General features: G+C 36.3%; 1 protein-coding gene across 3 annotated transcripts; it reads left to right on the top strand.

The window, feature by feature from the left end:
- Nucleotides 1-1,237: 1,237 nt before the first annotated feature.
- Nucleotides 1,238-14,698, top strand: LOC117414847 (integrator complex subunit 13). Of its 3 annotated transcripts, XM_059027076.1 has the most exons (19): nucleotides 1,245-1,329; nucleotides 1,453-1,530; nucleotides 1,906-2,022; nucleotides 2,752-3,000; nucleotides 3,388-3,462; nucleotides 3,887-4,089; nucleotides 4,361-4,441; nucleotides 6,017-6,107; nucleotides 7,128-7,256; nucleotides 9,231-9,315; nucleotides 9,532-9,624; nucleotides 9,960-10,049; nucleotides 10,274-10,452; nucleotides 10,926-11,093; nucleotides 11,289-11,443; nucleotides 11,855-12,085; nucleotides 13,043-13,182; nucleotides 14,032-14,167; nucleotides 14,383-14,698. In XM_059027076.1, the coding sequence occupies exons 4-19, from the start codon at nucleotides 2,776-2,778 to the stop codon at nucleotides 14,417-14,419; spliced, it is 2,118 nt and encodes a 705-aa protein (XP_058883059.1). In that variant the 5' UTR covers nucleotides 1,245-1,329; nucleotides 1,453-1,530; nucleotides 1,906-2,022; nucleotides 2,752-2,775; the 3' UTR covers nucleotides 14,420-14,698. The 3 variants fall into 3 exon arrangements, with proteins under 3 accessions (XP_058883060.1, XP_033880560.1, XP_058883059.1); XM_059027077.1 differs by having other exon boundaries at nucleotides 1,238-1,530; nucleotides 1,906-1,977; XM_034024669.3 differs by lacking the exon at nucleotides 1,906-2,022 and having other exon boundaries at nucleotides 1,238-1,530.
- Nucleotides 14,699-14,715: the final 17 nt, after the last annotated feature.

The raw sequence follows: 14,715 nt of genomic DNA on the forward strand, positions 1-14,715 counted from the left end.
CTCACAAAACAGTTTCTCTAAACGTATGGCAAATAAGGTAATTTAGATGCACTTATATATGTTTTATATAACACATCATTTTTTTATAAATATATATTTTTGATCACTAATCTGTGTACTTACAATTGACACCATTGATTCATATTAGTTTTGTTGTCAGAACATGAAGTTTAGGAATGGCTCCTAGGGTTGAGGCCAGTTGTAACAAGTGTTACAATTGACCCCATACAACACTAGCTCATTTTTTTATTCATTATTTTGCTTTCAGTATGCTAAGAGTTAGACAAGTAAGAGCGTACCATTACACACACCCTGGAGAAAGCATCCAATGAAGTACAGAATGAGGGAAAGTCAGTGCGATCTGGCAAAATCACTTGATAGTTGCCATATAGCATTGTCCTGATTTTATAAGGCCAGAAAAAAGTTAGCTGAGGAAGGTTCTAGTAAACTACCTTATAGACTACTGCAATGCAACTCGAGTCTTCACTGAGGAGCAGGGGCAAAAAGCACAATATCTACTGAAGGCTGCAGATTTGTATTATGGAGTCCCCATAAGCAGGATCATAAATTGCGCATTGTGTAAGACAATGTTGGACTTTGTTAATAGTTGATATCGACAACACAAGTGTTGAGAAAACTGGCAGTATCCTATCCTCTGTGTTCATGGCCCTTTTCATTTATTCCTATTAAATAGCAGAAAGTGGATTTGAAACTATTTTAAAAGTAAAGAGGTGTCTTAAGAAAGATAGTAATTGCGTGTGTGTATATAGCCTCCGAATTACGAAACATTGTTGGACATTGTTTGAGTTAAATAAATATATAGCTTATTGAATAAATATATCGTTTTTTTAGTTAAATAAAACCTGTTGTTATTTATTTGTTATTCTTTACAAAGTGTTACATTTGACCCCGACCACTGTTACAACTGCCCCCGGTCATGAGGTCAATTGTAACACCAGACTCCTTGCATTTCAAGCAATATCGCGGTCTTTATATTAGCTCTACAAAAATAAAAACGGTGGTAATTTGTAACAGACAAATATAAGTTGTTTATATATATATTAAAAAAAAATTCAACATGCTGCTTTCAATCCCCAGCTGACAAATGTGCAGCTTTCATAAATACATTTCAAAAAGTGCAAGATGTCAAAACAGTGCAAGCATCCAGGTTCAATAAAATGACCTCCCAGCTTGTGAGTTATACGCATTTATCATCGAGCGGAACGTTTTTGTACAGAACATTGTTTCCTTACCGAGATAAATTCCGCAACGGACTTCATTGAGGATTTGGAGTAGCTGTCAGTCTTTCAACAAACAAATTATATTAAAGTAATACATTAATTATACAAGCAATTGGTTTTAGAAGACATGCGATTACAGTCCGAAACGCGAAGTAAAGTGGTGTAAAGTCTACCGATTATGTAAATTTGGACTTTTGTTTTCTTTTAACAGCATATAATAAGCAACACCCCGCGTCATCATCTATCGCAGCTTGTGTTGTGCTCTGGCTGATGACAGATTCGACACAAAGTGAGTTTGTTGTTGTTGTTGTTGTTTTGTTTAATTATCTGTTAATTTTTCATCTGTATGTGTATCAAGAAAATAATTTATTAAGACGGGTCTTTCTGTTGACTTTGTGCTACAGTGTGGCTATACATGATGTAAATGTTCATGCAGGACAGATAATACGTGTGAAAATAAATAAACGTGCATTGTTTTCTATCTGTCAAGTCACTTTTCTGCTAGTATTAATTTATATTCTTTTGTGTTAAACGGTGGGTCCGGGTTTATAGTAAATACGTTCATTTTCCTGTATTCTGAATAATAAAGTACGCGCTGAAACCAAAATGTTATTCCAACGTGGAAATAATGTACAGTGAGCATCTACTTTCTTACAACATTTAGGAGATCCCTTATGCGACATGATATAAAGCGCTTCCTGTGTGAGCACTGCAAGCAAGCTGCAGACGGGAAAGAGTAGGTGGAAGCCATAACCGTGCAGACAGTGGAGGTCACCTGGATGTAATTACAGTTTTAAATTGCTGTCATTGTTAAGTTAAAATTCCACCAAATTAATTTTAGTTGTATTGCTGTATCTATTGTTGAAACAAAGTAAAGGCCAGCATCTCCTTATTTGAACCAGCTTTTTGCTTCCATCTGAACAACGATGTTAAGATAAAGGTTAAAACACGTTACATAGTGCAAACATTTTTATAATGAAGAGGCTAATTTTATTTATTGCCACATTTAATTGTGATTAGATTACATTTAGGATAAACAACAGGACAGTCTCAGCATGGTGCTATTTTTAAAAATGTTTTATCTTCACTCAGTTGTGTACATTGGGTGCATAACAGTTATGTAAAGTTAAGTTATGTTTTGAACTTGAGGTGCAAAGTGTGTGGCTTTGTTTATATATTCATTTTGGTAGTGGTTGCCAGGGCAACTCCACATCGTCTTTTTGTTTTGCTACGGTTTGTTATTTTACTCAGACAGTCCCAAAGTTTTCTTTCAAATGGACACAATACCAGAAATTAACTTTAATTGTTTTACAAAGTGTAGGGGGGCACAATGTAGTGCAAGGTTAAGCAAATTTAATTATCACATATGTCATTTAGGGAAAGACTCAGAAGACGTGTTGTAATCCTTATGCTTAAATCAGTGGGAATCCAAAGTAGTACATGGGTACTTTACTGGTTAAAACACGACTAGAGGAAGAAATGTTCTCGTGTTCTTATGTTTTTCTTTTAGAGGCTGCTATTAACTTGAATAAAGATGAAGACTTTTTCAGCTTCCCACAAAACTGTTTTTGTTGTGGACCACTGCCCATATATGGCAGAGTCATGTAGGCAGCAAGTGGAATACGATATGTTGACTAAAACCCGGGCTCAAGGCATCATACCACTGGCTCCTGTCTCAAAATCCCTGTGGACCTGTGCAGTGGAATGTTCCATGGAATACTGCAGAATACTGTTTGACATCTACCCCTTTAAGAAACTGGTACGTGTACGTCATCAGAGAGGTCCACAATACGTGGCTGCCCCCATAAAAAAGGAAAACAAAAGATATTTAAGGAAAACAGTAACTCCCTCCCAGTTTGAAATGCAACCGAATACTAAGTGTACACAGCATGTGGGTTCTTTCATAAAAAGTGACAGACATACAAACACTCTAAAATCATAATTCACAACAGGGGTAGTCAGAACTGTGGAACTGAACGGTACATGTACATACAGTAAACATTTTTTATGTAATTTAAAAACAAAGAACACAGAAACCTGTTTATCCAGTATGTTAAAGTATTTTATTGTTGTTGTTGTTGTTGTTGTTGTTTACCATAAACAAAATACCTTATCCTAATTTTTTGCAATTCATATGTATTTTCAGGTTAATTATATTGTAAGTGATTCTGAATTTCACTTTCTGAATACCTGGAGCCAGGAAGATCAAAATGTACAAGAGGTAATAAAGTACATCTTGCAACCACAACATGTTTTTAGCAAAAGCTTTAATGTCATTATTAAAAAAATATATTTCCAGTTGCAAGCTCTTCCTATCAAGCAGAAATTCTAATAAATTATATTTCCACTCAGGCATCATATCAATTGTACATGAAGTCAAAAGTATCTATTATAATTTATTTGAAAAGATAAATTGTATTCAGTAACAACAAAGGTGATTTTTAATGATTAAAAACAAAAAACAATAAATATTTATTGACTTAATACATATTTCATCCTCCTTAACAAAAATTTGTTATGGAAACAAATTAGTAAAACTTTGTAATCTAAACACAGATTTTTTTTTTAATCTGTTTAAAAAAAAAAAAAGAAAACATTTATTTGTTCTTTTCAACCAGTTATTTTTTTTTTTTTCTTTGAACAAGCTGATGTCGGCTCTAGCAGCTGTAGGACCCCCCAATCCTCGTGAAGATCCAGAGTGCTGCAGCATCCTACATGGATTAGTGGCAGCAGTGGAATCACTCTGCAAAATCACAGAATACCAGCACGAAGCTCGCACCACACTTATGGACAATGCAGAGCATGTCACCAACAAAGGCCGAATTATCTGCATCACCAATGCAAAGAGGTACCTTCTATGTAAAACGACTTGCATCTTGTCCAACCTCATTTTAAAAGCAAAGTTAAAAACATTTAGTAGCACTAAATTTAGTAGCATCTCATCTTACAAAAGAGAGCAGTTTAGGACTCCCAGCATGCATTGCTTCCTGCTTGGAAATCTGCTGCAGAATACAGCTTCAGTCTAAGATAACAGCTATTGGTAGCACGTAGAGCTACTATAATTACAATCTCACAGAGCTACATTTGTATGATTCTTACTCTTTGTACTGTCTTTCCAGTGACACTCATGTGCGAATGCTGGAGGACTGTGTCCAGGAGACGATACAAGAACACAACAAATTAGCAGCTGGCTCAGATCGGTGGGTGCAATATAATAGCCTGCATGGTAGGCATACTGATGATGGGGATTAGTATGCATTATTAAACAGTTTAAACAGGGTAATTTAATTTTAGGTAAAAGCTTACAGTGCGCAAAGCATGGCAATACATGTAGGTGCTGATTTACAAATTAATTTGTGATAAAAAATAATAAATGAGCTTGAATTTAAAAAATATTTAATTAAAAAAAAGTACAATTTGTTTTTTAATCCATGTTACCAAAGTTTTGACCCTGCAAGTACCACTGAACATTTTCATGCTGTACCTTTTACTGAACCATAGCATGTTTGAACAAGGGATGCAAGTCGGTTATGATCAGTTCGGTTTTTTGTCAAGTCTTTCAGCTGTTTTTGACATTCAGTCTGTCTTCTGTAAAACCGAAATGAAAGTTTAAAACTGAAAAACCGAATTGTGCATTTGTGCAGCCAAGGGAACGAGACATACGATTATTACCGTAAACATGTTTTTTTTTTTGTTTTTTTTGAACAACTGTGACAAATACGCTCAACAGTGTTATTGCATCACTCAAAACAATGTAGTCTACAATTAGACACTGTAGGAAAAATATAATAATGCATTAATAGACATTCAACTTTTTGATTTATTATTCTGGTTCACCCATTGTCACTGCGGTCGGTTGTAGAGCTGCAGCTCATGTGATATATATATATATATATATATAGATAGATAGATAGATAGATAGATAGATAGATATAGATAGATAGATATACTCTTTGGGTAAAGCCCTTACACTTGAATTCAATCACTATGCCAATAGAATGCAGCAGCAAAGTAATCAGACAAATAAAACTATTTTCAATACATGCATTTTTTCAATACTTTTGCATTTGGCTAATTTAGTCAGTTTAGCATCATTCAGTACTAAATTTTTTATAACCCATAAACTTCCAGCTTCAGTTTTTTGCTTCTTGGGATGCATTTTTTTAACAAAAGGTTTAAGTTAGGGTACGCAGGCTGAGTGTTTGCGTATGAAAACAGCGCTAGGCATCTGGACACCAACACTAAGTATAAAGCCGTGGTTTTCCCTACTGAAGGCTGTCAGAACTTTTTATTCATATTACCATATAACATTTATTAAGGGATGTTAATATGAACCGTCTGCTGTATATGCAGCAAAGTGTGCAACAAGCTCCCAAATATGCCGCCAGTGTAGTGCTGAAACTGGCAATGGTTTTTTATTGTGTTTTTGGTTCTCTTTTTATCTCTTGTCGGAATCGTTAAGTTTGAAGTTTTATGCAAATGTCGCTTTCAGTTTGTGACCATTATAACCTTTGCATCGCTAGTTTGAACTGTTATTAAAATATAATACTGTAAACTTGCCACAGTCCGCTTGAGAGGAAAAAAACAAAACTTCACAAACTCATCAAACATTCAGATCTTTTACTTCTCTCTCTCTATCTTTCTCCGAGTACAGGGTAAACTGTGAAAGCTGCACATCTATATGATTGCTAATAAGATTAAAACACATTGTTGCAGTGTTTAATGAAGACAGACAACAGTAGTTGTAACTGTCATTTATTTATATTACTTCCAAGGTTAATGCAGATTCAGCAGTGTGAGCTGGTTCTTATTCACACATACCCACTTGGAGATGACACGCTGGTCTCAGATCGTCCAAGAAAAGAGGTATGAGTGATTCAGAAAACTGCACCAGTATTCTAGTGTATTAAACATTTTCCATCAAAATGAGTCGGTTTTTTAATCTGCCAACTAAGTACTTACTCAGTATACAGTAAAACCCAAATTAAATTGTTGAGTGATCATTGTGTTTACACCACGGGTTGGCAGCTGCTTACATTTTCAGAGTAATTCCCATTAACATGCTCTTTGCAATGAAACTTTTTAAAGACGTTAATTACACAACAAGAACATATACTTTTCATTCATCTACACAATTATCGAGAATAAATGAATAGCAATCAAATAGCGTCTTCTCTGACAGGGAGGGTTACAACTCTTAATATTTAACGATGAATTGTATAAAAAAATAATTGCAGTGTATGTTGATATCTAGTGGATAGTCTAAAAAAAAGGAGGAAACATTCACTACTATGTACTGTATACTGTTGTGACTACAAAATCTTAAATCAGTAACACTTGTAGTGTAGAATTACTTGAATTAATTGAATCAGCAGTCAGACAGTGTAATTGAACATTGGCACAGCTGAGTAATTGTAATTATACCATATAATTTATTAATTACCCATTTATTTGTCATTGAATTATTCTTCTTGTATCCGTTTGTTTGAAAAATAAATCTATTGTAGTTCTATAGTATGTTTCTGTATATGTACCTGTGATTATTGTTAGGTTGTTTAGAATGAATTCAGTGGACATGTTAATGTTTGTTGTTTATGTTACTTTTTAGAGTAATTGGAATTACAATTGTAATTACTGCAGCATAATTGTAACAGTAATTAGAATTGAACACAATTGCTTTGTAATTGTAATTGCAATTTCAGCAAATAATTCTGCTGTATTTGTAATTAGAATTGACCCCAGGTCTGTCACTAATATAAACCTTACAGTTGGGGTGTAAGGGGGTGAGGTTATGATTACTTCCTCATTCTTGGTATCTATTTTACAGAGAAATTGCTTAGCAAATAAACCCAGTGTCTGCCCAAATGAGTATTGCTGTTGTTTTAGATCTCCCCAGTCTTAACCAGCGAAGTACATAGCGTGCGAGCAGGAAGGCATCTCGCTGGAAAGCTTAACATTCTAGTCCAGCAGCACTTCGACCTGGCCTCCACCACCATCACCAATATCCCCATGAAGGTAACATCTGGGTTTAAACTGCCTACAGCACTGCTCTTCAGCATTATTATTTTGTAGTCTCTCAATTTCGTTTTTTTTGTAAACATGCATCCTATAAAAAAAATAATCTTTTTATTGCTTTTCTTTTCATATCATATTTTCTGTTTTGCTAGCCCACATTCAATGTCTGTGACCAGGTTAGTACATTTTACATACAAGAAGGATCAGAGAACAAAAGGCTATATTGTTGTGAGCTTCTCCAAACCCAGTATAGCAATATAGCTGTGATATACTTTGACCTGCTCGCGTTACTCCTCTTATTTGTTTGTCTGTGATCCTTTGTATTGTGTTCATTAGTGACTGATGAGGACCACTTTTGTACTGTTAGTAAGTAAAGTTACTACTCTTTATACCCTTTGTACATTTCTTCCTCTTGTCTAGATCAATAGTTTGCATTATTGCCAATTGTGATTTCTCTGCTCCCATCAGCTGTATTCCTTTAATTAGTGATCTTTTATATGCACCAGTGTTGTATGGTATAAAAATGGTGACTAGTAATATGATAAACATGATTGCAAACCTGTAAAAACTACACTTTGGCCCCAGTTTTCTATTTAATCATCCCCTGAACGGACAAGTAATGCCCCCCCCTGCAAGTTAATTCAACAAAAAGAGCTTGTCTCTTGGGAGTCTCAGCTCTTTGCATATCAGCACAACACTGTCTTTGTGTGCTGCTCGGTAGAGTCACTCTTCCATGATTTAAACAGTTAAGAGCAGGAAGTGGGAAGGTGAGACCAGTAGGCGTTGATGTGGGAGGTGATTTTTTTTGTTTTCGGCTGCACAAATTTATGCCATGTTATATCCATGAGGCATTTTAATGTTTCTTTTTCCCTATTTGTAGGTGACACTGTTAATAGTGGCAAATAATAAAGCTTAAAACCTGCTGGATTGCAGAACTGTTTTTCGTTATGTTATACATGGTTGGCAGTGAAATTGTAACTGATTGAAGATCTTGCATTTTTTAAGTAAATTTGGAGCACTAATATTTTCTTGATTTAAAATAAAAATCTAACATCAATAAGAAAGGTTTAAAAAGAAAAAAAAAATCCCATCCAGTCAACAGAGGGAACTGAAATATTTTCCTTGTTTTATTGGATATGAGAACTAAGCAGATGTGCTGTAGCATTAGCTGTTTAATGGCATACTGACAAAAAAAGTAGATGCTAATTTCCTAATACAGAGATACCCTGAAGAAGTAATTTAAAGAGACTTGTCCCTGCGAAGTGTGTGTAGTTCCCATTTGTATTTGCAGAGCTGCTGTGTTTGATGTATTATTTTCCTTTCTTTCCTGTAGTGCCAGAGTAAAGTTGTTGTTTTATTCTGTTTCCTTTGATTTACTTTTGCATTGTAAAGGGCATGTCACTGTTAGTTAGCTGACTCACGTGTTAAATATATGAAAGGAATGTTGCATTCCAGGCTGTTTACTATATGTACAGGGTTTCAAATGATACATCCTTAAGGCTTTGTGGGGTTCCGACTCACCTAAAGCATAACTCAAAAATAAATATAATCCAAATTGACCCTCTCCTTACTAATTCAACTCACCCGAGTGTATAACACAGCCCCTCTTATGATTTCATATTTTCTCGGACATATTTTATTCCTTAATACAAGAAATATGTGCTCCAAAAAAGCAATACAAAATCAACAGTTTATATGAACCTAAAGGCCTTCACAAGAAATAAGTCTTAATGACTCGACCACACCTTGTGCATGCAGTAACAGTATCCCTAGCTCCGTCCTATATAAATGACCCTCCAACCATCTCAGAAAAACTGGCAATTCAAGCTGCTCACAAAAATAGAATCAGAACTGGTTGCACTTTGGTTTGTTTCTTTGTATTTGTGTTATATTCTTGTGAATTGGCATGCTAAGGATAGCCAGTTAGTGGTGTACCTAACATGATAGTTTTTTAATTTTTCTTTTGATTTGAAGGAAGAACAACACGCAAACACATCCGCTAATTATGATGTGGAGTTACTTCATCACAAAGATGCACATTTAGAATTCATTAGGAGTGGTGAGTAGATAATATGCTTCATTGATTATCTTTAGTGGTTATCTCTGATGACCCCAGCACAGATTCTAGTGAACTGGTGTCAACTGATAAGCTTTAAAGAGACACAAAAAGAGGAATTCAGCTCATTAATGCTACAGGTAGTAAAAGGGTAGTGCTGCACTATCACTGTAATAACATGTATACTCGGTAATGATTTTCCCCCCTCTTGTTTCATAGGTGAGCTGCATCCTCCAGGTAGTGCCAGCAGAGACAGCAGTCTAAAAGAGACTGTGACGTTAAAATGGTGTACACCAAGGACCAATAGTGTTGGTAAGAACAAATCTAAATCCTTTTTTTTTTTTTTTCTTACAGATTTGTATCTACATTGTCAGTGCATCTATTGGAGGCTTAGTGTTCCAGTGGTTAGAGAAAAGTGCTTGTTACCAGGAGGTTCCAGATCCAATCCCAGCTCAGCCACTGATTCACTGTGTGTGACCCTGAGCAAGTCACTTAACCTTCTTGTGCTCCGTCCTTCGAATGAGACATAAAACAAACAAGGTCCTATTGTACGTGACTCTGCAGCAGCAGTTTTGATGCATAGTACCAGATGTATCTGAGAGTTGCCTTGTGGGGATAAAAAACAATGGGCCTTTTTTCCCTTTCAGAGCTCCATTTCTGCACAGGAGCCTTTCGGATTTCACCTGTGGATGTGAACAGCCGACCGTCTTCCTGCCTAACAAACTTTCTTTTAAATGGTAAGGGGGAGGGAGAATAGGGGGGAGGGGGGAGGGTATATGAACAGTCTGTGCTTTCTCTTCGCTTTTTGAGTTCTATCACAGATAACGCCAGCACAAGTTCTGATTAGAAAATATTCACTACATGATTCCCTTCAAAGGTTGTGGTCTCCTCCCTGACCTCCCTGGTGCATTGAAGTGCACAGGCTTGACATGAATGAGTCTCCTGTTTTTTTCTATTGCAGGTCGCTCAGTGTTGTTGGAGCAGCCGCGCAAGTCAGGCTCCAAAGTGATCAGCCACATGCTGAGCAGCCACGGTGGGGAAATCTTCCTTCACGTATTAAGCAGCACCCGCTCTACCCTGGAGGATCCCCCGTCCATCAGTGAGGGGTGTGGAGGGAGAGTCACAGACTACAGGATTACAGTAAGCACAATTCCACACTCTTCCCTATTGCTACAAAAAAGACGCAGTACTTGGATTAATCTGTGCAGTCTTGGCTGCCTACAGTGGCTCTACACACTCTTGACCATGTTATGGCAGGTGTGTCCATTTTTTTGTCCAGCATTAAAACTGTACATTACTGCAATTACTTCAATATTTAAAAATACAAAACCAATTGAATGTTATAGTAAAATGTTGATGTATTTTTTGTTTTTGTTTTTATATAAGAGCATTGATGTTGTTTGTGTAGAAATACTTTAAAGGTTTGTTTATTATTCAGCCAAACATGTGAACTCCATAACTTGTACACTTATATCCATATAATGTATAATCATTAACCAATTCAAGCTACATACATTTGTGTTACCAAAAAAAGAAAACTTAAAAAGATTATCAGAAATGGCACTGATAACTATTAAAGCTTTTAAACAGCAATTATGTATTGCTTTCAACAGGACTTTGGAGAGTTTATGAGGGAAAATCGATTGACTCCTTTCCCAGAGCCCAAGCAGATCGACGCACCTGCAAGAGCCCCCTTGGAGAGAGCTAAAGACCAATTGGAACGGCACACTCGCTACTGGCCAATGATCATCTCCCAGACCACAATCTTTAACATGCAAGCTGTAAGCATGGCTCCCTCAACACAGGCCTGTTTGTTCATTTGAAATGCTTCTTTGAAGTGATTTAATATGTAGACCCGAAAGCTTAGGTAGAAGTTTTGTGGTTTGAATGTTACTTGTGGTGTGTAGTGCAACACCTTTTGCTTTCGACCGGATAAATATTTTTCATTGCCTTACAGTTATACTGTTTCTCCTCAGGTGGTGCCTTTGGCCAGTTTAATTGTGAAGGAAAGTTTGACTGAGGAAGATGTGCTGACTTGTCAAAAGACTATTTATAATTTAGTTGATATGGAGAGGAAGAATGACCCCCTTCCTATCTCTACAGTGGGTACAAGAGGAAAAGGACCTAAAAGGTAAAACAAATTAAAAATTCTATATTATAGATTTGTATTGTATTTTCATCCAGCATAATTTTCTATTAATCATCAGACACCCCCATGACAAGTTTTAAATATATGTATATATTTCACTTGTTAGAAGAATATAAGAGTGTCTATGAAAACACCTAATTATACAGTTAATTAAGTCTTGCTTTCAATTCTGAGAAATCAAGTATATATAATATATAATATGTAAGTGTCATGGACAAAGACCCAAATCTGATGACAGTTCCTTTGCTATGTCTAAATAAAGTATGTTAAATCCAATTACATTTTAAACATTACTAGGTAATGTCACAGTATTAAATACTACTATTGTTGAAATTATACATAAAAAAGATGAATCTCCTGGACAATAGTCACTTATCTCTGTTTGTTCACTAGAGATGAACAGTACAGGATCATGTGGAACGAGCTGGAGACCCTCGTCAGGGCTCATATTAACAGCACGGAGAGGCACCAGAGAGTCCTGGACTGCATCGTGGCCTGTCGGAGCAAACCTCCCGAGGAAGAGGAGCGCAAGAAGAGAGGGAGGAAGAGGGAGGAGAAAGAGGACAAGTCTGAGAAGAATGGAAAGGACGTGGAACCAGACAAGACATGGCAGGAGTCTGAGAGGTAGGAGAGACGCTGTTCACCACAGTATGTAGACTTACTGACTACTGAGGTCTTTACAAGCTAAAGTAAACAAACAGCACTCAAACAACAGATTTGAACAGGACGGTACCTGTAAGTTTATTCATGTAACAAAACAAACAGAAGCCTAACTCCAAGTTGGAGCACTCTCTAAACTTTGAATAATCCCTGACTCACAACCGGATGGCTAAACTGTTTAACAGTTCAACAAAGCACTTCTTGTTTTAAATACAAGTCATAGCACACACAATGCACGTCACCTTTCGGTGGTTACTGGGCCTTCCCACAGGCCTTTGCCTTCACACAGACGGACCCCAGTAGCCAGTTTTAGCCCTGTTTGTATATCTGCCTGCTTGATTTCAGGCAGGTGTACCTCATTAAATTAGTGCCAGGTGCTAATCATCCCGGCTCTAATTCTAAGACCTGCGGTATTCTGTCCGGCTACCCATTTTAAACCCCTGGATTACACTTCTCTTTTTTTTCCTCCTACTTTATCACAATACATACAGTGGATTTACGTAATGGTGATCTACTAGTTAATGATACTGATAGCTTTAATGAATCTTTATTTTATTTTTTTTAACATAGTCTTGATCGTTTAGAAAAAGACAATTCCATGCATAATATTGGCAGGAGCCAATCCCTGCTGGTGGACACTCTCTTTACGAACATGACGCTGATGTGTTCTGTTTAACCTTTCTAGGATCTGATATTGAGGAAAATACAACTCAATAACATCATTGCCGTGGTTGTGAAAAAGACAGCTTTTATTTGAATACATGGATTATGTTTGGCAGAAGTTATTCAAAGATCCTGTCAGAAATATGTATGGAATGTGTTGTGCCACACACATAGTTCAGATTCTGTAATGTCTGGTATATTGTATTGCTTTCTGTAGGAATTAAACAGGGATTGAGATAGATGTTGTCTTATTTCTAGGTTAAAAGGCGTGCTGGAGCGTGAGAAAGAGGAGCTGGCTGAGGCTGAAATCATTAAAGATTCTCCTGACTCCCCTGAACCACTAAACAAAAAACCCCGTCTGACAATAGAGGAAACACCGCCAGTGGAAAAAGCAAAAGGTACAGCCCACAGCTTTTATTGCAAAAGCCCTGTCTTAGATGCAACGTGAGTGTAATAAAAGTATTCATATTTGTGCAGAAATAATCAACATATTCTGTAATCTATTATTATTATTTATTTCTTAGCAGATGCCCTTATCCAGGGCGACTTACAATTGTTACAAGATATCACATTATACATTATTTCACATTATACAGATATCACATTATTTTTACATACAATTACCCATTTATACAGCTGGGTTTTTACTGGAGCAATCTAGGTAAAGTACCTTGCTCAAGGGTACAACAGCAGTGTCCCCCACTGGGGATTGAACCCACAACGCTCTGGTCAAGAGTCCAGAGCCCTAACCACTACTCCACACTCTAGTGAAGTAATTGTCTGTCCCATTACTGAATATAATCTATACTGCAAGAGTAAACTCCATAAATGTTACACATTTAGAATTTCTGTTGGCTGCAAAATTCCTAAACATACAGTTTTGAAAAAAGTACATGTTATAGGAAATGCAAATACCTGGTACTACATTAGGTTAAAGAAAGTTTCCATGCCTGTCAAAGCCAGTCAGGAAGCAGCTGGTTGGTAATGGCAGGAAGAAAACGTTGACGGGATGGAGACAATATAGTGTTCCTAACTAATTAAAAATTAACAAGAAAGTATACCACTGTCAAAGCATGGTTTGCAAGCCTAGTGAGGTACCAGAGAGCTTGTTTTGTTAGTGTATAACAAATGCACTTGGAAGGTTAGATTTATGGAGGTTTTTTGAGAGAGAGAGAGAGAGAGAGAGAGAGAGAGAGAGAACAATTGTGTGTTTTGTCATTGATTAAGTCTACATGTTGTGCCTTTAGGTCCTGTGTCATTACTTGCTATGTGGACCAGCAGGATAAATACAGCCAATTCCAGAAAACATCAAGAGTTTGTTGGACGTTTAAACTCTGTAAACAACAAAGCTGAATTATACCAACACCTCAAAGAAGAAAATGGGTTTGTATCTTGGAGCATTACATGAATTACTAATTTGTATATTTTTGCAGAACACTGTTCCATATATTTTTACAGCCCATTCTGTAAAATAAAGAATGGATAAAATACTTCCATTTTAAGTCCAGGTTAAGTTGGAATGGAACAGTTCTTCAGTTAAAGGATGATTTTACCTGTTCTGACTGTTTTCATGTTATTCAATCTTCTTTTGATTGTAGGAAGGACACTCATGAAAATGGAAAGGCTAGCAGATAATGAAGATAACTGAGAAAGAGAGAGGATTTTTATGACCATGTGTTACTTGAATTAGCCCAGAATAATTTGTACAGAATGATTTTTTTTTTTTTTTTTAGTATGAATTGACAACCAGTTGACTGAATTATCCAATTTTCCATCTTTTGTAATGTTGATAAATACACATCACATCATCTACCTGTGGAAAGTGACAACTAGAGATTCTTTTTACAAAAAAAATGTTTTATAAGGATGCTTTCAGAGTTTGTAACAAAAAATAAAATACAGTAATGTAACTGATGCCTTTGTCCTGTTTT

The sequence above is a fragment of the Acipenser ruthenus genome, chromosome 7, assembly GCF_902713425.1.
Source record: "Acipenser ruthenus chromosome 7, fAciRut3.2 maternal haplotype, whole genome shotgun sequence".
NCBI classification, from domain to species: Eukaryota; Metazoa; Chordata; class Actinopteri; order Acipenseriformes; family Acipenseridae; genus Acipenser; species Acipenser ruthenus.

Coding starts and splice junctions, on each gene's coding strand:
- LOC117414847 (XM_059027077.1), top strand. CDS start 2,776: ATGAAGACTTTTTCAGCTTCCCACAAAACTGTTTTTGTTGTGGACCAC. Junction 6,108..7,127: donor CAGATCGTCCAAGAAAAGAG/GTATGAGTGATT, acceptor CTGTTGTTTTAG/ATCTCCCCAGTCTTAACCAG. Junction 11,094..11,288: donor CAATCTTTAACATGCAAGCT/GTAAGCATGGCT, acceptor GTTTCTCCTCAG/GTGGTGCCTTTGGCCAGTTT.